The 22509-nt window shown below is 34.7% G+C and overlaps 1 protein-coding gene across 6 annotated transcripts in view; it reads left to right on the forward strand.

Moving 5' to 3' along the window:
• Positions 1-22509, forward strand: part of LOC111153487 (vacuolar protein sorting 13 homolog A) — a 225743-nt gene that overhangs the window by 148347 nt on the left and 54887 nt on the right. For all 6 annotated transcript variants that reach the window (XR_002641007.1, XM_022512530.1, XM_022512531.1 and 3 more), the window contains 8 exons: positions 934-1092; positions 1261-1516; positions 3111-3271; positions 12528-12631; positions 16558-16840; positions 19012-19407; positions 19880-19984; positions 20107-20253. Coding sequence is in view for 5 of the 6 variants with exons in the window: in XM_022512530.1 (XP_022368238.1) it covers positions 934-1092; positions 1261-1516; positions 3111-3271; positions 12528-12631; positions 16558-16840; positions 19012-19407; positions 19880-19984; positions 20107-20253 (1611 nt within the window). In the remaining variant the exon portion in view is untranslated. The remainder of the gene's footprint in view (positions 1-933; positions 1093-1260; positions 1517-3110; positions 3272-12527; positions 12632-16557; positions 16841-19011; positions 19408-19879; positions 19985-20106; positions 20254-22509) is intronic.

Genomic DNA, 22509 nt, shown 5'->3' on the forward strand with positions numbered 1-22509 from the left:
CAAGGACTGTTGTCGAAGTGGAAGAGGCGGCATGCCGCTCTGGAACCACCGCGTTAAATGCCTCCAGCATCTTCGTGTAGGCTCTTGGCTACCCTGAGTTTCCTTTGTCTCTAGAAGGCTGTATATATAGAAGAAAGTATACTATTACTTGTTTCTCAGATACATTGTAAATTCGTGTAATCCTAAGAATCAGGACCTTTAGATGGATGAAATTATGCTTCAAAGCAGGAGACTGAAGAGTTGCTAACATGTCTTCCTCGAAATAATGATTCAGTCACCTGCTGACAAACTTTCAGTGGTCGAAAACCAGTTAATATAACAACAGAGGTTACTGGCTTTTTGTATTCGACTACTATGTACATATTTCAGATAAAAGATTGGATAAAGGAACTTCTTTGGTGTTTTTTAGGTCAGAATATACCTGGGCAGTGGATCTGTGAATTCTAAAAAGTGGTAGATGGTATTGATTCTCAGGAGTCATAGGTTCTCATGGCACTGTTCCGCAGCTGTTTGTGGACTTTTTAAATCCCTGGTTTCTAGTCTTTATCCCGTAGCCAATAAACCTAACTAATAAACCAAATGATTTTTCTTGTTCTGAATGTCCATGAGCTATGAAGTATGTACTTTTAATTTTCATTCAGATGCCACATGCATTTAGTCATTTTAGGGTTTATTTTTCCTTTTGAATTGTGCTTGCCATTTTAGTATCACTGAGGATGAGAAGTATTTTTCCTCTATTATTGCCCGTGTCCTATGTGACCTTATTTGGTGGATGTCCAAGCAATTCCAGTAAGGCAGTGGGCTGATAAAACTTACTGTTTTCTATGATGTTGTTATTGGGATTTGTCTAGTTTGTTTTTTCTTTGCAAAATGAGTAATGTGTTCCTAGGAACAAATTTTCCTTATATTTCTGTAATTTATGTGTCGTTTTAGATGAAAAAGAAAGCAAAAAAGGCCATTGTTGAGTCAGATACTGAAGAAGAAAATTACAAAGTGCCAGAATATAAAACTGTTATAACTTTCCATTCAAAAGACCAGCTAAACATTACATTATCCAAATGTGGCCTTGTAATGTTAAATAATTTAGCCAAGGTAAGAAAAGAAATTTGAAACCTTAAGTGTTGGTATACTAGTCTGAGCTAACCCTTTTTTTTCATTGAACAAAAAGTTTTTTATTAACTTAGTCATTAGTCATACATCCGTTAGTGTTCTGCTTGTTATTTAGTTTTCATTTTATTTACAATAACTCTTCCTTATTAGGCATTTACAGAAGCTGCCACTGGAGCTTCAACTGTCTTCATACGGGATCTAGCGCCATTTATGATTTTAAATTCTCTTGGACTTACTGTCTCTGTTTCACCAAGTGATTCATTCAGTGTACTTAACGTTCCATTGGCAAAGTCATATGTATTGAAAAATGAGGAGAGTTTAAGTATGGACTATGTGGGAACTAAAGACAATGATCATTTCAATGCAATGACCAGCCTAAGCAGTAAACTCTTCTTCATCCTTCTCAGTAAGTGTTCAATTATTTTCTTGGGATTTAATTTCTTGGAAGTTCCATTTTTACATTGCATTTTACTCCTATTTAATATCTTACAGATTTTTGAATCTCATTCCAAACGGGTCTGGAATTTTGCTTTTACTGTTACACAGCTTTGGTTGCTTGTTGTTACTGTAATATTGTATTTCAAATTGTGACTTTATCCATGTGGTAATGCACCGTTTCATATTTTTGGGGGGAAAAAGATTTGATCCTTTCCTTACTCAGCTTTTTGTTGTTCTAACCATATTTTGTGTAATTCAGTAATATTCCACTAGTTTTACAGTTGAAGGAATTCAAAATAAAGTTTGAAGTCATGAAAATGGCACACTGTAACAGTATTTGGGTTTGTAAATGGTTTTTATTTCCTGCCTGTTGAAGTGGAAGGTTGTTCTTTTGTCCTTTGTGATTCTCAGAATTGTTTCATTTTCACGAGAAATGAAAGTAAAAAATTCTTCATTGTCATTTATTCATTGTGAAGTTACCTAGTCCCAAAGCCTCACCCACACCCCTTTCTGATACTCTGACATTTAAATAATTAGGGGAGAAGGGAGGGAATTTGAAAGATGAAAGACCTAGGGGAGGGGTACCAAGGCTGATGATACCTAGTGCTTTCTCCTGGTCCGGAAATGTTGCCGTTGTTAAAATGGCTAGATTTCAGGTGTTGTCCAGACATTGTCAGTGAACTGCTCTTGTCAATTTTACCTCTCTTGTTTTTGAACTAACATTTTTACCGAGTTGGGGGGGTGTCTATGTCAATAAGTAATTCACACCCCCCAATAAAATGCAGTATGTATATTAAATAAATGTGTCTAAATTTTGTTTAATCAGGTCTTAGAGATCATAAAGTATCACAGGTTGTTGGAATAATGAAAAACTGAAATTTTACAGCTACTTTGGTAATTGCCAGTGACTACCTACAGGTATTAGGCTCTGGTTATTATGACAGCAAACCAAAGACCAGTGTTCTTATATTTTATAATAATTTCTCTTGTTTGTTTGAAAGCATTTATATTATTCACGTAGGTTAAACTACTGAATGAAAGCTTTTTTTTTCCAATTAAAAAAATTTTGGGTTGGGAGAGCTTGCCAGGGTGGGTCAGTTACTAAAGCGGCTGCCTTGGGCTCAGGTCATGATCCTAGGGTACTGGGATCTAGCCCCGCCATTGGGCTCTCTGCTCGACAGGAAGCCTGCTTCCTCTTCTCCCACTCCCCCTGCTTGTGTTCCTTCTCTCACTGTCTCTCTCTGTCAAATAAATAAATAAAATCTTATTATTATTTTATTTTTTTTGGTAAGCGCTTTGAAGGTTTTCTTGTTTATTTATTTATTTATTTGCTTTGAAGGTTTTAGATGAATGCTGTGGAAATGTATTGTGGCTTCTTAATATAGCCCTTTGTATAAATTATACAAAGAAATAGCCCTTTTTTTATGGTCTTGTATCTAAAAACTTTAGTGACTGTTATTTACGAGTTTAAGAAATAATCTGCTATATCTGGGATTTAACATCTATTTAAGATTAATATATGATGATCAATAATAAAAACTTTACAAATATATTCCTTATAGCACCTGCTAACCACTCTACTGCTGATAAAATTCCTTTAACAAGAGTGGGACGACGACTGTACACTGTAAGACACAGAGTGTCTGGAGTTGAAAGATCTATTGTTTGTCAAGTCGATGGAGTGGAAGGAAGTAAGAAGATAACAGTTCGCTCCCCAGTGCAGGTACAAAACGATCCTTCTTTTTCCTGGGGTCATATTTCACATATTTGTGTGTTAATTAAAAAATAGATAAAGCTAATTACTACCAAAAGAATATAAACTGTAATAGAAATACAATTAATATAAAAAAGAAGAACCATTACCAGTAATTGTACTATTCTAGTATGAACAATGGTAGAATTTTTTTCAATAATTCTTGTAACTTTTTATAGGACTCTTTCTATAAACTCTTTTTAGACTACTACTCTAAAACACCTTATCCGTATTTTGTTTTTAGCTCTTTGTGGTACAGTGTATATCCTTTGATTTTAATTAGAAAATATGAGGAAAAATATTTATGTCTTTATTGAAGTAAACTGATGTACAATAAACTGCATATATTTAAAGTTGATGAATTTGGACACACAGACCTGTGAAACCTTCATCACAGTGTACATGCCCAGAAAGTTTTCTCTCTTCCTACTCCATTCTTAGACAGCCACTGATCTGTTCTTATTGTATATTAGTTACACAGTATAGAATTTTAGGTAAATGGAATGAACTAAGAAAGGAGTATGGCTTCTTTCACTCAGCATAAATTTGCATGTATCAACTTTTGTGTATTAATATTATATGTTGCTACATGTTGATTAATAATCTATTAAGTGGATATTCCAAATACCATTTTGAATGAATCTTTTTATATGGTATAAAGTAAGGGTTGAGGTTTATGTTTTTCCATATGGCTATTCAGTTTTTCCCAGCCAAGATTATCCTTTTCCCATTAAATTGCCTTGACATTTTTGTCCAAAAAAAAAAAAAAAAGAATGATCATATCTTTGTGGATTTATTTCAGAACTTTCTTTTCTGTTTCATTGATTTCTTTATCTTCATGCCAGTACCACATTGTCTTTGTTACTGTTTTATCCTGAGTCTTGAAATCAGGTAATATAAGTTGTCCTTCTGTGTTCATTTTCAAAATAGTTTTGGCTATTCCAAGTCCATTCTACTTCCATTTAAATTTTAGATTTAGGTTGTCAATGTTTCTTACAAAGCTAAGATTAAATTGGCATTTTTACATTTTTCTGATTTTTCGTTGCTGGTAGAAGTACAGCTGATTTTTATATTAACCCATACTGTGCAACTTTAGTAGATGCACTTATTTGTTCTGGTAGCTTTTTTGTAGATACAGTTTTGATATGTGCAGACAAAGATTTTTTACTCTTTCCTTTCAAACCTGGATGTTATTATTTTATTTTACCTTTACTTGCCTGTTACACGGGCTAGAACCTCCAATACAATGTGAATTAATGTTCTGAAAGCAGATGTTGTTGCCTTGCTCTCAATCCTAGCAGTAACGTATTCACGCTTTCATTATTATGTTTCCCCTTGTAGTTTTTTTGTAGATGACCTTTCTTAAGTTGAAAATGCTCCCTTCTTTTTCCAGTTTACTGAGTTTTTATCAGAAATGGATGTTGGATTTTGCCACATGGTTTTCTCTTTATTGAAAAGATTTTTTAAAAAAATACTAAGGCGAATTACCTTGATTTTTAGTTACTATATTCAATGACAATTGATTTTTATTTTTAAATTTTTAGTTAAAGTTTTTACATCCCAGTATAATTAAGTACAGTGTTACTCAAGTGTACAACATAATGACTCAGCAGTTCTGTACATTACTCAGCGCTCATCATGATATGTGTACTCAATATCCTTCATGTAGTTCATCTGTCCTCCCACCCGCCTCCCATTTGTTAACCACCAGTTTGTTCTCTATACTTGTCCCTTGTTTTGGTCTTTTTTTCTTTGTTTTGTTTCTTAAATCCGCGTGAGAGTGAATCATAAGGTATTTGTCTTTCCGTGACTTATTTCACCTAGCACTGTATTCGGTAGATCTATCCATATCATTGCATTTGGCAAGATTTCGGGTTTTTTTATGGACCATATTACATTGTTTATATAGACCACCTCTTCTTTGTCCATTCACCTATTGGTGGACATTTGGGTTGCTTCCATAATTTGGCTATTACAAATAATGCTGTAACAAACACTAGTGTTTTCATATTCTTTGGGGAGATACACAGTAGTACATTTACTGGATCATATAGTATTTCTGTTTTTAATTTTTTGAGGAACCTCCACATTGTTTTCTGCAGTGGCTCCACAAGTTTGCATTCCTACTAAACAGTGCATGAAGGTTTCTTTTTCTCCACATCCTCGCCAGCACTTGTTTTTTTTGTGTTTCTGATTTTTGCCATTCTGACAGGTGTCAGGCAAGGTCTCAGTGGTTTTGATTTGCATTTCCTTGATGATTAGTGAGAAACTTTTCATGTGTCTGTTGTTCATCTGTGTGTGCTCTTCATACTCTGTTCATCTCATCAGTCTACTTTTTCATTGGAATATTTGTTTTTTTTTCTGGTGTTAATATGTGTAAGTTCTTTGTGTATTTTAGATACTAATCCCTTACTGGATATATCATTTGCAAATATCTTCTGCCATGCAGTAGGTTTTTTAGTTCTGTTGACTTTGCTCTAGAGAAGTTTTTTAATTTTGCCATAGTCTCACTAGTTTAGTTTTGCTTTTGTTTCCTTGCTTTAGGAGACATATCTTGAAAATTGTTCTACTGCCAGTGTGAGAGAAATTACTCCTGTGCTCTTTTCTAAGATTTTCATTGTTTCAGGTCTCACATTTAGGTCCTTAATCCATTTTGAGTTTATTTTTGTGTATGATGTAAGAAAGTAGTCCAGTTCCATTCTTTTTCAAGTAGCTATCCAGTTTTCCCAACATCATTTGTTGAAGAGACTTTTTCCCATTGCATGTTCTTACCTCCTTTGTCAGAGATTAATTGACCATATAACTGTGGATTTATTTCTGGGCTTTCTGTTCTGTTCCATTGATCTATCTGTCTGTTTTTGTGCCAGTACCATACGGTTACTGGTAACTGTGGCTTTGGTATATCTTAAAGTCTGGGATTGTGTTAGCTCCAGTTTTGTTCTTTGTCAAGATTGCTTTGGCTATTCGGGATCTTTTTTGTTTCCATATTAATTTTAGGATTATTTGCTCTAGTTCTATGAAAAATACTGTTGATATTTTGATACAGATTGCATTAGCTCTGTAGATTGCTTTAGGGAGTATCAACATTTTAACAATATTTGTTCTCTCAGTTCATGAGCATGAAATATCTTCCCATTTGTTTGTGTCATCATCAATTTCTTTTGTCAGTGTTTTATAGTTTTCAGAATACAGGCCTTTCATCTCCTTGGTTAAGTTTATTCCTAGACATTTTACTATTTTTAGTGCAATTATAAATGGAATTGTTTTCTTAATTTCTCTTTCTGCTACTTCATTATTTTTGTATACAAATAGAATAGATGTCTGTATATTGATTTTGTATCTTGTGATCTTACTAAATTCATTTATCAATTCTAGTAGTGTTTTGATGGAGTCTTTAGGGTTTTATATATATATAGAGAGAGAGAGAGAGAGTATCATGTCATCCACAAATAGTGGAAGTTTTACTTCTTCCTTACTGGTTTGGATGCCTGGTATTTATTTTTCTTGTCTGATTGCTGTGTCTAGGGCTTCCAGTACTATGCTGCATAAAGTAGTGAGTATGGACATCTTTGTCCTGTGCCTGTTGTTGGGGAAAAGCTTTCAGTTTTTCAATACCGAGATAGCGTTAGATGTGAGTTTCTCATTTATGGCCTTTATTATGTTGATGTATGTTCTCTCTAAACCTATTTTGCTGAGGGTTTTTATTAGGAAGGGGTGTTGTATTTCATCAGATGCTTTTTCTGCATATATTGAAATGATCATATGGTTTTTATCCTTTCTCTTGGTGATGTGATACCTCTCTTTGATTTGTGAATAGTAAACCACCTTTGCATCACAGGAATGAATCCCACTTGATCCTGGTAAATCATTTTCTGTGATTCATTGTTGGATTCAGTTTGCTAATATTTTGTTGAGGACTTTTTCATCTATGTTCTTCGGAGATACTGGCCTGTAGTTCTCTTTTTTGTAGTGTCTTATCTGGTTTTGGTATCAGGGTAATACTGGCTTAATATAATGAATTTGGAAGCTTACCTTCCTCTTTTATTTTTGAAATAGTTTGAGAAGAACTGGTATTGTTTAAGTGATTGGTATAGAAGTTACCTGTGAAGCTCTCTGATCCTGGACTTAATATTTGTTAGGATGTTTTTAATTACTGGTTAAATTTCATTAGTGGTAATTAATCTGTTCAAATTTTCTATTTCTTACTGCTTCAGTTTTGGTAGGTTATATGTTTCTGGAATGTATACATTTCTTCTAGGTTGTCCAGTTTGTTGGCATATAATGTTTCATAGTATTCTCTTACAATCTTTTCTATTTCTGAAGTATTGGTCATTATTTCTCCTCTTTCATTTCAGATTTTGTTCATCTGAGAGTCCTCTCTCTCCTTTGATAAGTCTGCCTAATGGTTGATCAATTTTGTTGATATTTTCAAAGAACCAGCTTTTGATTTCATTGACCTATTTTTTTAAATTTCCGTTCTATTTATTTCTTCTCTTAATCTTTATTATTTCCTTCCTTCACTGGTTTTGGTTTTTGTTTGTCCACTTTATAGCATTTTTAAATGTATGGTTATGGGGTTTTTTTGTTCCTTTTTTTATTTATTTTAAAGCATTTTTTAAAAAAACTTTATTTATGTGAGAGAGAAAGAGAGAGAGAGCGAGCACAGGACCAAGGGGGAGGGGCAGAGGAAGAGGGAAAAGCAGACTCCCCAGTGAGCAAGGAGTCTGATGTGGGACTTGATCCCAGGACCCTGGCATCATGACTGGAGCTGAAGGCAGACAGTTAACTGACTAAGCCACCCAGGCACCCAGGTTATATTTTTTTTATTTGAGATTTTTCTTCTTCTTGAGGTAGGCCTGTATGCTTTATAAGCTCTATAAGCTTCCCTCTAAAACAGCTTTTGTTGCATTCGAAAGATTTTGGACCTTTGTGTTTTCATTTTCACTTGTCTCCATATAGATTTCTTCTTTGATTTCTTGGTATTCATTGTTTATAGTAGCATGTTATTTAATCTCCATGTATTGGTGTTCTTTCCAGATTTTTTTCTTGTGGTTGATTAATTTCATGTTACTGTGGTTGGAAAAGATGCATGATATGACTTTAATATTTGAATTTATTGAGACTTGTTTTGCGGCAGTATGTGATCTATTCTGGAGAATGTTTCATGTGCACTTGAAAAGAATGTGTATTCTGCTGTTTTGTGATGGGATGTTCTGAATATATCTGTTAGATCTATCCGTTCCAATGTGGCATTCAAAGCTACTGTTTTCTTTGATTTTTCTCTTTGGATAGTATATCCATTGATGTAAGTGGGGTGTTAAGGTCCCCAAGTATTATTGTATTACTGTCAATTACTTACTTTATATTTGTTAATAACTGCTTTATGTACTTGGGTGCTTCCATGTTGGGTGCAAAACTATTTACAATTGTTGAATCTTCTTGTTGGCTTTTTCCCTTTATGACTAGGTAGCATCCTTCTTTGTCCCTTGTTACAGTCTTTGTTTCAAACAAACTATTTGTTTGACAGACGTAACTGTTGCTACCCTGGCTTTCTTTTCACTTCCATTTGCATGATAAATGCTTTTCCATCCTTTCATTTTCATTCTGCATATGTCTTTAGGTCTGAAATGCTTCTATTATAGGCAGCATATGGACAGTTCTTGCTTTTTTATCCATTCTGTTGCCCTAGAGTGTCTTTTGATTGGAGGGTCTAGTCTACTTACTTGCAAAGTAATTAATAGGTATGTATTTATCACCATTTTGTTACTTGTTTTATGGTTGTCTTTGTAATTCTCTATTCCTTTCTTTTCTTGCTCTTTTCTCTCATGGTTTGCTGGCTTTCTTTAATGATATACTTGGAATACTTTCTCTTTATTTTTTGTCTCCCTGTTACAAGTGTTTGATCTGTGGCTACTGTTAGGTTTATATATAACATCTTATTCCTATAACAGCCTATATTAGGTTGATAGTCTCTTAAGTTTGAACCCATTTTTTTTAACCTTTTTTAAAAGCACTAAATGATTACTCCTCTCCTCCCCCCCATTTTAAGTATGTGGTATCATACTTTCTTTTACATTGTGAATCGCTTGACTTATTTTTGTAGATATACTTAATTTTACTATTTTTGTGTTTCTCTTACTCTTCCTTATGGTCTTTCCTTCGTACTAAAAGAGTTCCCTTTAACATTTTTTATAAGCCTGTGTTACTGGTGATGAAATCATTTAATTTTTGTTTGGGAAATTCTCTCTCCTTATATTCTGAATGGTAGTCTTGCTGGATAGAGTATTCTTTAATTGCAAGGTTTTTTTCTTTCAGCATTTTGAATTTATCATGCCACTCTGTGGTCTGCAAAGTGTCCGCTGAAAAATCAGCTGATAGCTTTATCGGCTTACCCTCATATTTAACTGTTTTCTTTTCTCTTGCTGCTTTTAAGATTTTCTCTTTATTTTTTCCATTTACATTACTGAGTGTCTTGGTGTGGACGTCTTTGGGTTGATTTTGCTGGGGGCTCTTTGTACCTTCTGGATCTGGGTATCTGTTTCCTTCCCCAGATTCAGTAAGTTTTCAGCTATTATTTCTTAAAATAAATTTTTGCCCCTTTTTCTTTCCCTTTTCTTCTGGGGTCCCTGTAATGCATATATTATTGTGCTTGACCATTTCAGTGAATTCCCTTAACCTATTTTCATTTTATTATTATTTTTTTTTAAGATTTTATTTATTTATTTGACAGACAGAGATCACAAGTAGGCAGAGAGGCAGAGAGAGAGGGGGAAGCAGGCTTCCTGCTGAGCAGAGAGCCCGATGCAGGGCTTGATCCCAGGACCCTGGGGTCATGACCTGAACTGAAGGCAGAGGCTTTAACCCACTGAGCCACCCAGGCGCCTCCTGTTCTCATTTTATATTACTCTTTTTCTCTCTCCTGTCAGCTTGATTGCTTTCCATTGCTCTGTCCTCCAGATCACTGATCTGTTCTTCCTCTGGTCTACTATTTATTCCTGTTAATATATTTTTAATTTCAGTTACTGTGTTATTCATCTCTAGTTCTTTTTAATGCTTTCTGTCACCTTTTTTAGGGTTTGCCTGAGACCCTCCTCTCTTTCCTCAAGTCCAGTGAGTATCTTTATGGCCATCACTTTAAATTCTCTATCAGACATATTATCTCCATTTTATTTAGCTCTCTTGGGATTATCATGTTTTTTCATTTGAGCTATTCCTCTGTCTGCTCATTTTGTCTAATAACCTGTGTCTGTTTCTATGTGTTAGGAAAGTCAGCTATGTCTCCTGATCTTGAAAGTAGTGGCATTATGAAGAAGAGATGCTGTAGTGCCCTGCAGTGCAATGTCCCCTATTACCCAGAATGTGGCACTTCAGGGCTGTGTCCTGTGTGTGTTGTATATGGCCTGCTGTGTGGCTGAGCTGCATTTGCCTTCAGTTCAGCTGTCTACGGTGACTCTCTGCCTTTTTTTGTGGGAAGGGTTTAGTCCCTGTGTGTTAGTGGGTCAGTCTGGGAGCCACCTTGAAGTTAAGTTGGTTCATACCGGGTTTTTGCCAGAGCTGTAGTCACACCATATTGTAGGGCACTCTCCCTATTTTGTCCCCCACGAAGCTTTTGTTGGTGGGTGGAGCCCACATTCAGATCAATTGTCTGCCCCTGGCCCACTTGTGAGGCTGTAGTCAAACTGGTGTCTGTGCTTATTTCCCATCTCCCGGTCATACTCAGTCCCTTTGAAGTGATGCTGGCTCCTGTAGGGTCTCCTTGCACAATGCCAGGATAGTGACACCGCTTGGAATGGACTCCTGTTGCAGGAGAACATGGAAGTGGGTGCACGGTGATAAGTAAGGTTTGCTCAGATCTGCTGTGGGAGGAGCCCTCCGCTGCTCTGGAGAGCTCTTAAGGGCGGGCTCGTGTCCATCTTTATTAGCCTTTGATAGTTTACTCCTGTGCATATTCCAGTCAGTACCAATGTGAAATTTTGACAACGGAGGCCACTCTTGAATCTGCAACTCTTGACTCTCCATGTGCCTGGCTCCTCAGTGTGCTGTGAGTTTAAGAAACATTGGCTTCCCCCAAATTCTCCTATCTGTTTGACTCCAGCCGACTGGGCTCTGTTTAACTTCTCTTTTTCTCCTACACTGTAGTGTAGAAACTTGAGGCAGCAAACTGGGGCAATCTGAGGACTTATCTTTGTGGTTTCTTTTTAATTTTTTTCTTTCTTTTCTCTGATGCCTGCTGCCCAATTTCTGAAAACCATTGTTTAACGTGGGTTCTTTTCCCCCTGTGTTTTAGTTGTCTATGTTGGGAAGGTTTATCTGGTCTCTGTTATTCCCTCATGGCTGAAAGCAGAAATTCTTCTCTTTCATTTTTGATCTGCAGTTAACAATTTTAAAAGATGACTCGGGCTACTTTCTCTATTGTTGATTTATTTTTTATTTTTTAAATAGTTACACATTAATTTTAAATTTCTTAGAGGTACTATTTATAGAAACTTAAATGTGTTTCTTTTGCTTCAAATAGTTAGAGCAAACAGTTTATCTAGACATAGAGTGTAGTTAGGATTACCCATTTATCAGTTCTTAGTTCTCAGCATGTTTTCTATTTTGGTATGATTTTTTTAAAAACAAGATTTTACTAAGATATTATAATACGAAATTGTTTTTATTAACCAGTTTCTTTTTATCCCTCTCAAAGGTAAATATAACTGTTTGGACGTTTATCTAATAATATATATTAATCAAAGTGATGTTACCCTTTACATCATTTTTATATGCTGCTCATGTGATGGATGAGATATCCTCCAAAGTGCGTGGAGAGTATATCATCTTATGAGCAGCATACAACAGTGAGGTAAAAAGGCCTTCATTTCCCAGCCTGTGGCCTTTTTTCAAATTTTGTCATACAGACATTTCAAATTTTGATACAGTATTTTTTCCCATGAATTCTTCTATTTTTTTTCTGAAGAAGTTAAAATCAAGAACATACTACTTTACTTCCTTCTAGGATTTTTAAAGTTTTGGTTTTGACTCACCTTTTCTATAAAAGTGGTGACCTTCCTTGTATTTTTTAGGATAAGTAATAGCGTGTTTACTTCTTTTCCTATTTATATAAATAAGCAAAATAAGTATTGCCTGCTAGTTTCTTTGTTGGGATATTTTGATGAGATTTTTAAAAGATATCTTTAGATTCTTAGATTAATGGTACTAAGTATGATTTGTTTTTCTTTCTCAGATTAAAAATCATTTTTCAATCCCACTTTGTGTTTATGAAGGGAACACTTTATTGGGAACGGCTTCACCTGGAAGTGAATTCAACCTACCATTAACATCTTACCGGTGATTTTTTTATTTCTTTGTCTTTTTATTTGCTCTAAAGTGTCTTATGGAATTTTTAGTTTATGATTTTGTAGGGGTATTTGTCTCTAAGTGATCAAAGTTAAATCAAATCTGTTTTGTTAATAACTTGTCTAACTTAAGTTTCAGGGTGCCTAGAAGATTTTATTTTGTTTTGTTTTTTTAAGAAATATTTAATGTATTTAATTTATACTATATAAATTACTTGTGTTTTACTAGTAAATACAATTATTACATGCTTATTGTATAGCTGCCATAACTAAAATCATTTATATATGATTTTTAGAAAATGTTCAGTTGAGCATGATTGGTAGCTTTTGGATTTATATACAGCTATTATGAAGTGATTTTTACTTTTCAAATGTTTTGCAGTGGAATTTTTAAAAATCCCTTTCGAAAACATTTTTTCTTTTTATCTACATGTTAATTGTTCAGTGATAGAATTATACTATAAATTGTGACATATATACATCAATCTTCTACAAATTAAACTGGATATAAAATCTTATATGTAAAATTCTTATAATATGCTAACGATGGGCTAGTCCTAAAATTACAGGATTAATATCATGACAAACAAATATTCTGGATATTTATTTAGGTTTGAAAATAATCTCTTTCAGGGATAGTGAACTCTATTGGAAAATACTATCTTCCTGAAAATAAGCATTATAGTTTGTCTGAGTACCATTTCAGAGCACACACTAGCCCTGGCCCAGACCTGTGCTGCAGAAGGACAGAGGCAGGACTGCACGCTGTGCTGAAATTCCTCTGCCTCTCATCTGATCCTTGTCCAGAGTTCCAGATTAGCTCTCTGATGCTTACAGAGCAGCCTAGCAGTTACAGGCACATATTTTCAGTTAGTAGACCTGCTAGTTCTAATGAGTACTTGATTACTTATACCTCTAACCCTCAGTTGAAATCTCCTGTGGGAAAGAATGTTATTGTTGCGAGAACAACAATGTAGTTGTTTACTACATCTGACCTTATTCTAGGAAGGATTTTTGGTGGGTTACAAGACTAGATTAAAGGTGGCATATAGTTACGGACGTTGGGGAAGGTATGTGATATGGTGAGTGCTGTGAAGTGTGTAAGCCTGATGATGCACAGATTAATAAAAAAATAAAAGATTGCATGTAGAATATGTTTCAAAACTTCTGTGAAGAAGTGTATCCTTACTTCATCCGTGAATGAGAAAACTTAATGGCATTTCACTTTATTTTTAATAAAGTATTGCTGTAAATTTTGTGACTCTATCCATAGAAGAGAAAATTTAGGAGTATCTTTATACTTTCTTGTTCAAGGCTAAACATTAATTTGTCAAATGGAAATTAATTAATCTTAATTAGAATTATTAGTGATGAATCAGTTTGTATCTCACATTAGATGTGTTTCTAATCCAATTCTTTGATCTAGGTATGCTTATATAATGGCTACCTTTCCCTGGAGAATTTAAATAGATTAATCTTGGAATTTAATTCATTTAACAGATATTTGTCAGGTGTTCTGCTGTGTATAAGGCTCTACTGTGGGATGCCAAGATGAACTGGGCATGGCTGTGATTTTGAGACATTGATGCGTTATGTAAATACAGAAGGAAGAAAACTGTGAGGTTGTAGGGAGAGGGTGTTAACAGAAAATCACAAAAAACAAAGCAAGTGTTACTGATTGACTCCTGGGTGAGATACGTGAATTAAAGGTCAAACATAATAATATGCAGATTAGCAAAGAAAGGCAATCTTAAGTGGAAGGAATTGTATGAACGAAGGTAAGGAGGTCTGAAAGCACAGGGTTTGTATGTGTCTGTAAAGAATAGTTGCAGGATAGGGCGCCTGGGTGGCTCAGTGGGTTGGGCCTCTGTCTTCGGCTCTGGTCATGGTCTCGGGGTCCTGGGATCAAGCCCCACATCGAGCTCTCTGCTTAGCGGGGAGCCTGCTTCCCCCTCTCTCTCTGCCTGCCTCTCTGCCTACTTGTGATTTCTCTCTGTCAAATGAGTGAATAAAATCTTTAAAAAAAAAAATTAGTTGCAGGATGATCAGAGTGCAGTATGCATCTTGTAACAGAACATTTGATACATAGTTTCAGTTCACATTGAGGTATTGCTCCCTCAGTTTCTTGCCCCTTTGATGTCAGTTTTACCTTTTTCTTATATATCATCTTTTTTTTTTTCTTTATTCTCTCAGAACGTTTGGTGTCCTTCTGTTTCATGACCTTTCGTTCTAAAAGCTCTTCTTTCTCATTGAGAACCTCTTGTGTTTTCTTCCTATCCATTTCTTAAACTTTCCCTTAACCTGTCATATTTTTCTAATTCAGGTGTTCTCTTCAGAATAAGGCTTTTTGGCAAAATTGTCGCCTCTGCACAAAGTTCTGAAGCTGTCTGGAAAGACTTCACTACACTCTCTTGCCTTCAGTCTGCTGTGTACATATGTTTTTTTGTACCTGTCACAATGTGCTAGTTCTCTTTTAACATTACATCACCCACCTGATTGGGATCTCTGTAATACAGAGTAAAGAAGAACTTACTCATTTGTTCATTTCCAGTTTTACCTTCTCGTTCATAAATAATGGGTCCAATAAAGGTTTTGATAATCTGGATGAGTTTATTGACATTGGTTTAATTTGGAGAAAATTAAGGTTTTTTTGTGGTTCTGTTTTATTTCATTTTTATTAACCTATAATGTATTATTTGTTTCAAGCATACAGGTCTGTGATTCATCAGTCTTACACAATTCACAGCACTCAGCATAGCACATACCCTCCCCAATGTCCATCACCCAGCCACCCCATCCCTTCGACTCCCCTCCCCTCCAGCCATCCCTCAGTTTGTTTCCTGAGGAAAATTAAGTTTTTGAGTATTAGAAGAATGGAAAAGAGAATGAAAATTACAGAGAAAATGTAAAAAACAAAATAGGTTAAATCTTATAACTGATTTGACAGATGATTAGATTTATGTATATGTCAAGGGAGATGGAAAAGTCGAATATTTTTTCATCGTCCAGAGTGCTCGTAGTTGGAAGTTCCTGAAAAGGGACACACAGAGAAATGGGTATGGACTGTTTAGAGTTCAATCTAGTGAATTTAAATCACTGTCAGGCATCATTGTATTAGTGTGTAATGGATATTTAAGATTTTAGGACTAGAGCTTAGGACAAAATCTGGGCTGGAGGTAGTATGGACAGTTGTTGATTTGTAAGGGATAGTGTCACAATCATAGATGAATGGTTTTACAAGTATAAATATATTTAAGTGTTTACATTTGGACAAGTTAGGTTTGAAAAATGATTAAACCTAAAATATAATTGAAATGTACGCAGAGTGTGATATTTAAATATAAGAATTAATCATACATGATTTTATCACTGTCTTCTTGCAACCGGCTCTGCAACTGTGCCCAGTGTTTCAGCAATTCAGTATCTATTAAAGGCTTTTGTTTGATTAACACTGAAACGCTGTGATGGTTTTTTTAATGGAAATGTGTTTTTAGTTTATGAATTCAGTCATGACATGTATTTCCTGTGAGGACCACATATTCAGGAAAGCCAACATTTTTAAGTTAAATGTGCAAATTAAAAGGTATTTGTATGTTTGCTTTGCATATATGATCTATAAAATTACATATTTTCTGTAGGAGACCAGTTATTATCTTATAAACTTTGAGAATAGTAAGTTTGTAAGAAAAATATTCTCCTCTTAAGAGCCAAATAACTTGATTAGTTTACAGAAAATTAAGGGATGACAGTGTCTATTTACTGGTCTTTTTTTGCTATTTCCAAAAAGAATATGAAACTATAAAAAATTTATTACAAGTGCAGGGAGTGATGTAATTTCATTGTTCCAAAGTAGTAATCACCTAATTTTATGTTTTCTTTTAAAGGATTTTAAAGCATATTGTTTCATCCTTTATACAGATCACCCCTTTCTCTGAAGCCAGAAGATGAGGACTATCAAGGGTGTGAAAGAATTGACTTTGAAGAAATTATAAAAAATGATGGCACTTTTCTAAAGAGGAAATGTAGATCTAAAAATGCTGCTAAGAAACCATTTATCATTCATGTTGTCCCAGAAAAAGATGATTTGGCTTCTCTGTCAGTGTATTCAGAAGATGGCTGGGACTTACCATACATAATGCATTTGTGGCCACCTATCCTGCTCCGAAATCTTCTTCCTTATAAAATTGCTTATTATATAGAGGTATTCTAGAATTTTTTAATGCCTTCCTGTCTTTGATTTTGTAGCTTTAGTTATTTAAAATTATGAACAATAAAACAGTGTTTTAATGTTCTCATAAAAATGATAGTACTGGTGAATGGGTGGTCTAGATGTTTTTCACATGGAAAAAAAGTTCCCATCATTATAAAAAAAGGGGTTTTTAAAAATATATGATTTTTTCCACTCATTTACCATAGAAATCGGGTTACTAAATTGAATAGAAATTACATGCACAAAGGTGATACGCCATTTTTAAATCATTTATGAAAATGATATATATTTCTGTGGGAAAATTTAGAAAATAGAGCTAATAAAAATTGCCTATAATTACATCATCTGAAAGTTGAATGTACAAATAAAGATAGCATCTCAGGTTTAGAATACAGGTGTACCTCACTTCATCACACTTCTCAGAGAAACTCTGTGTTTTACAAATTTAAGATTTGTGGTAACCCTGTGTCAAGCAAGTCTGCCAGGACCGTTTTTCCAATAGTATTTCCTCACTTCATGTTTTTGTATCATATTTTGGTAATTCTCACAATATTTCAAACATTTCATTCTTAATGGTTATGATTCATGATCAGTGATTATGACTTGATAAAAGCTCAGATGATGGTTAACATTATTAGCAATAAAGTATTGAGGTGTATACATTGATTTCTAGACATAATGCTATTGCATACTTACTGGACTACAGTGCAGTGTAAACATGACTTATGTGCATTGGAAAACCAAGAAATTTATTTGACTTGCTTTATTGCAATATTTGGTTTATTGTGGTCTGGAATGGAACGCTCAGTGTCTCTGTGGTAGGCCTGTATATATCTTTAAAATCTTTTCCGTGCTTGTACATCTCATTTGTTATATATTTAAAAGATGGACACTAACTTCTGCAACAAGTATGTGAATTAGTCTTAATATTCAAATAATAGACTTAGCTAGAAAAAAAAAAAAAAACACCCTACATTATATTATTCCTATGCTAGGTTTTGTCTGATAAATTGAGAGGGAGTTAACATATCTATGGTTTAAAGTTATCAATTTTCCATATGGTTGGCAGGTACCATAGTGGTTAACAATTTGTACCTCGCTATCAGATAGATTTGAGATTGAATCCTAGCTCTCTCATTTTATTAGCTTTATGTCTTTAAACAAGTTGTATTATCTTTTTAAGTCATTTATCTAATCTATAAAGTAGGAATAGTAATAAAAGCTGCATGGTTAGGATATGGGGGAAATAAAATTAGATAATACATGTGAAGGACTTTGCATAGTGGCTCCCAGGCACATGGTTGCCAATTATTTCCTCTTTCACATCACCACGAACCACTACTATTCTTATTTTTGAAATATTAATTAGCATGTCAGTCATCAATAATTTATATAATTTTTGCTTTAAGTAATTTAAAATCTTAAGAGATTCCTGTGTTCTAACAACGAGAAGGAATCAAGTTAGAGACGATGGAAAAACTGGTGATGTTCTGTGTCCCATTCGTATCGAACTTTTAATTTGATCCTTTTAGAGGTCACATTTTTGCTAGTTTCCAAAGGATATGATAAATTTTTAGGAATACAATTTAATTGTGGTAGGGAGAGAAGATTATAAGGGACAAGAGCAATTAGGAGACTCTTAAAGAGAGAGGTCACAGTGACATGAACTAATAAGGGTACAGTTGTGAGACATACAGAAGATACAGTATAGACAGTGATTGGAAATGGGTGATGAGGCATTGTTAAAAGCAAGACTGGAAATTAGTAGGGATTGCTTATTTTGGGTTACTGTCATTTTTTTCATTTTGTAGTTTTCAAAACTAAAATCACTAATGGATAACATTTTTTAAATGTTTTACTAATGACAATGTTTTATAATGTTGATTAGTTCCAGCATAGTTTTACTTTGTATTATTTAATTTTATCCTCACAGTAGTCCTTTGAAGTAGATCATTTATACCATTTTATAAATATGATAATTCAAATCTCAATTTGTAGAAGTTTATACAGTTGGCAGAGTTAGAACTCAAATACAAGTCTTCTGACTTGTTTTGACAGAGGTGTTTCAAAAGCATGTGTATGACCTTTGGAATCATTAAATAGAATTTTTGGGCCTATTATTCTAACATGTTTAAAATTTTCCCGTATTTTTTTTATTACAGGGGATTGAACATAAAGTTTATACTCTAAATGAAGGACATTCAGCCCATATTTGTACTGTGCAGTTGGAAAAAGCCAAACTACATTTAAAATTACTTGACTATCTTAATCATGATTGGAAAAGTGAATATTATATAAAACCTAACCAGCAAGATATTAGTTTCATCAATTTTACTTGTGTTACGGAAATAGAAAAGACTGATTTAGATATTGCTATCCATATGACTTATAATACCGGCCAGACAGTTGTGGCATTTCATAGTCCTTACTGGATGGTCAATAAAACCAGTCGGATGTTACAGTACAAGGCAGATGGAATTCACCGAAAGCATCCACCTAATTATAAGAAGCCAATTCTGTTTTCTTTTCAACCAAAGCACTTTTTTAATAATAATAAGGTATGTAAGTTTTTAAAAAAACTTTCATTTTCCTTTAGCTTCTTTTCACTCCTTTTAGTTTTTAGAGTTTTGAAGAATATTATAGAACAGGTAGAAATAACATTTAAATATTTGAGGTTAAAAAGATTAGAATTTAGGGACACCTGGGTGGCTTAGTTGGTTGGGCGTCTGCTTTCGGCTCAGGTCATGATCCCAGGGTCCTGGGATCGGGTTCCGTGTCAGGCTCCTTGCTGAGTGGGGAGCCTGCTTCTCCCTCTGCCTGCTGTTCCCCCTGCTTGAGCTCTCTCTCTCTCTTTCTCTCTCTCTGAGACAAATAAGTATATAAAATATTTTTTAAAAAATGAGAATTTAGTATGGGAAAATGTTTAGTGCATTAATATAGTATTTATACAAAAAAGCAAAAAACTTATCAGTTGAGGTAGGAATTTTTAATGTATCTAAATTGTAATGTATTTGGAATATTTTTTCCTAGGTTCAGCTTATGGTAACTGATAGTGAATTGTCAGATCAGTTTTCAATTGATACTGTTGGTAGTCATGGAGCTGTTAAATGTAAAGGCCTGAAAATGGACTATCAAGTGAGTTCATTCTCTGCTCATGGAGAAACTTCTATTTTAAACTGTGTGTACGGACTACTTAATTTTTATAAGGATGTTGTAATAATGGAACAGTTTTTGAAATGCTAATTTTTTCCCTTTAGGTTGGTGTCACTATAGACCTCAGCAGTTTTAACATTACCAGAATTGTGACATTTACTCCTTTTTACATGATTGAAAACAAAAGCAAATATCATATATCAGTGGCTGAACAGGGAAATGATAAATGGCTCTCTCTTGATTTGGAGCAGGTGGGTAGATGTATTTCAAAAATGTACCTCTTTAGATTTTCATTTTTCCTTGAAGTTAGACACCTGAAACACTATGTAAGTTTTTAATTGCACCCCCCCCCTCCTCACTTTATTTGTACCGGGCTCTAGATTTAATTGTTAAAAACCAAACCTTGTAATTTAGGAGTGCATTGCTTGACGAGGGAAGTAGATATTTAACAACTAGTAACCAAGCAGTGTAAATACAGAAGTAGAAGACTGGATAAGGTATAAAGTCCGTAAAGAGTAGAAAATGATTTACTCTTTCTGCAAAGTTATTAGGAATGCCTTTGTGGAATAAGTTAAGCCAGTTATTTTAAAAAGATAGTAGTAACTTAGGAATGAAATTTTGATTCTACACCATCTTTAGCTGTTCAACCTCTGGATGAGAATTTTCTGAAGGACTGCCTGAGGTTGATGGAATATTTCATTTTTGAGGAAATTTTATTCTAAGAATATAAGAGAAGTGCTTGCTGTTTTTGTTCAGTGTTCCTTCTTGCTTTTAAACCATCCTGCTGGGATTGTTATTCTTGACATTCTTCAGGTTTTTCCTTCAAAGCTCGTTTTGGAGGCAAATGCCATCAGTCTGTGTTTATCTGTTAAAGTTTTTGTCGTCTTTCTTTTATGATAATTTCTCTTGCTTTCTCTTCTATTTTTTCTCAACATGTGTAGATTTTACTCCACTGTTTTCTGGTTTCTACTTTAGTTGAAAATTCTCCTCTGATTCTGTCATTCCTTTAGAGGTCATTTTTCTTCCTAATTGCCTTCATGATTTTTGTCTTTGACGTTCCGTAGTTATACTACTGTTTGTCCACATGTGGATTCTTTCTGCATATCCTGCTCGAGATGCTATACTCTGAGATTTGTGGATCAATCTATTTCATAATTGCTGTATAACTTGCAATTATTGTCTCTTTAAATATTGTCTTTGCTTCGTCCTTCCATTTGCTTCTTCTTGGTCTTTAATCAGGCATATTCTAGACCTCCGTATTCTATCTTCCATGTCTCAACTTTTTTTTTTTTTTTTTTTTTTTACTATTTTCTAGCTATATAACTCTCTTTGCTGCATTCTGGATAAATTCTACATGTATATCTTTAATAAATTTTCACTTTTACTCTGTCTAAATTGCTATTTAAGCCTTTAGTTGAGTTATTTGAATAATTGTATTTCTTAATTTCAGAAGTTCCACCTTTTTTTGAAGTCTGCCTGGTCATTCATTAGTGAATATTTGTGTATATTCCTTAGGTGCCTTGTGATACATTTGCTAAGAGAACCACAAGTCCCTGTGCTTGTGTAGTTCATGTTTCATTGCGGGGGAGTGGTTGTGGAAACATTAATATAATCAATTAGCAAAATATATAGTATGTTTAAAGGTGAAAAGTCTAATCAAGGAAATCAAATAAGACAGGTAGGAAGTGTTGAAAATTCTAGCAAGCACAAGGTGGGCTATAATTTTATATAACGTGGTCAAGGATAGAATTCACTGAGGTCCTATTTGAGCAGACTTGTAGGAAATGTGGGAAAGTAGCAGTTGCCAGGAGCTCATCTGAGTTGCCGTGTGTCTGAGTAGCTGATTAGGGCAACAACTCAAAATGAAAGTAACAGTCAAGGCTTTAGTCCCTTGCTGCCGTAGTATAATCAAGAGGCTAAACTGGAGAAAGTGCCAACTCTCCCTGCCCCATTCCTCTTTCCCTATGGAAGAGCATTGATCAGGGTTCAGGTGGTTGAGCACAGACTTGGGGGTTGTGTCACTGTCAAGGGAGCCTTGAATAAGAGACTCTTCCAGTTTATGGACCTAAGGAATGAACGATGACAAGGGGGAAGAGCTAAGAGTAGAAAAGTACTGAAGACAGAGGAGAGAAAAAGCATCTTCAAGGTTCTCCCTATCTTCTTTTAAAGAGGTCTTGCAGGGAGATTCCTCTAAGAGGTCTCTGCCATGGGCCATGATAGAGAGGTGTCTGAATGAAGGTATCTTAGGTAGGAATTCAGATATGTGTAAAATGCATGGCTGGAAGCAAGGACTGGGTCCTTGAGACTGCTGTACGCTGAGTGAAGGGGGCAGCTTAGCCCTGTGAGGCCTGCCGGATAAGGCCTTTGTAATTGCCTATGAAGTAATGTGATAAGTTTTTAGCTGGTAGCTGCAATCCTCAGCCATGTGGCTCTCTGGGGAAAGAGAATTAGAGCCAGAAGAATCAGCCAGGGTAGATGCCCTGAAGTGGAAGAACCTTTGCCATGTT

Source organism: Enhydra lutris, unplaced genomic scaffold (assembly GCF_002288905.1).
Source record: "Enhydra lutris kenyoni isolate GAN:26980312 unplaced genomic scaffold, ASM228890v2 scaffoldscaffold33, whole genome shotgun sequence".
Classification (NCBI taxonomy): Eukaryota; Metazoa; Chordata; class Mammalia; order Carnivora; family Mustelidae; genus Enhydra; species Enhydra lutris.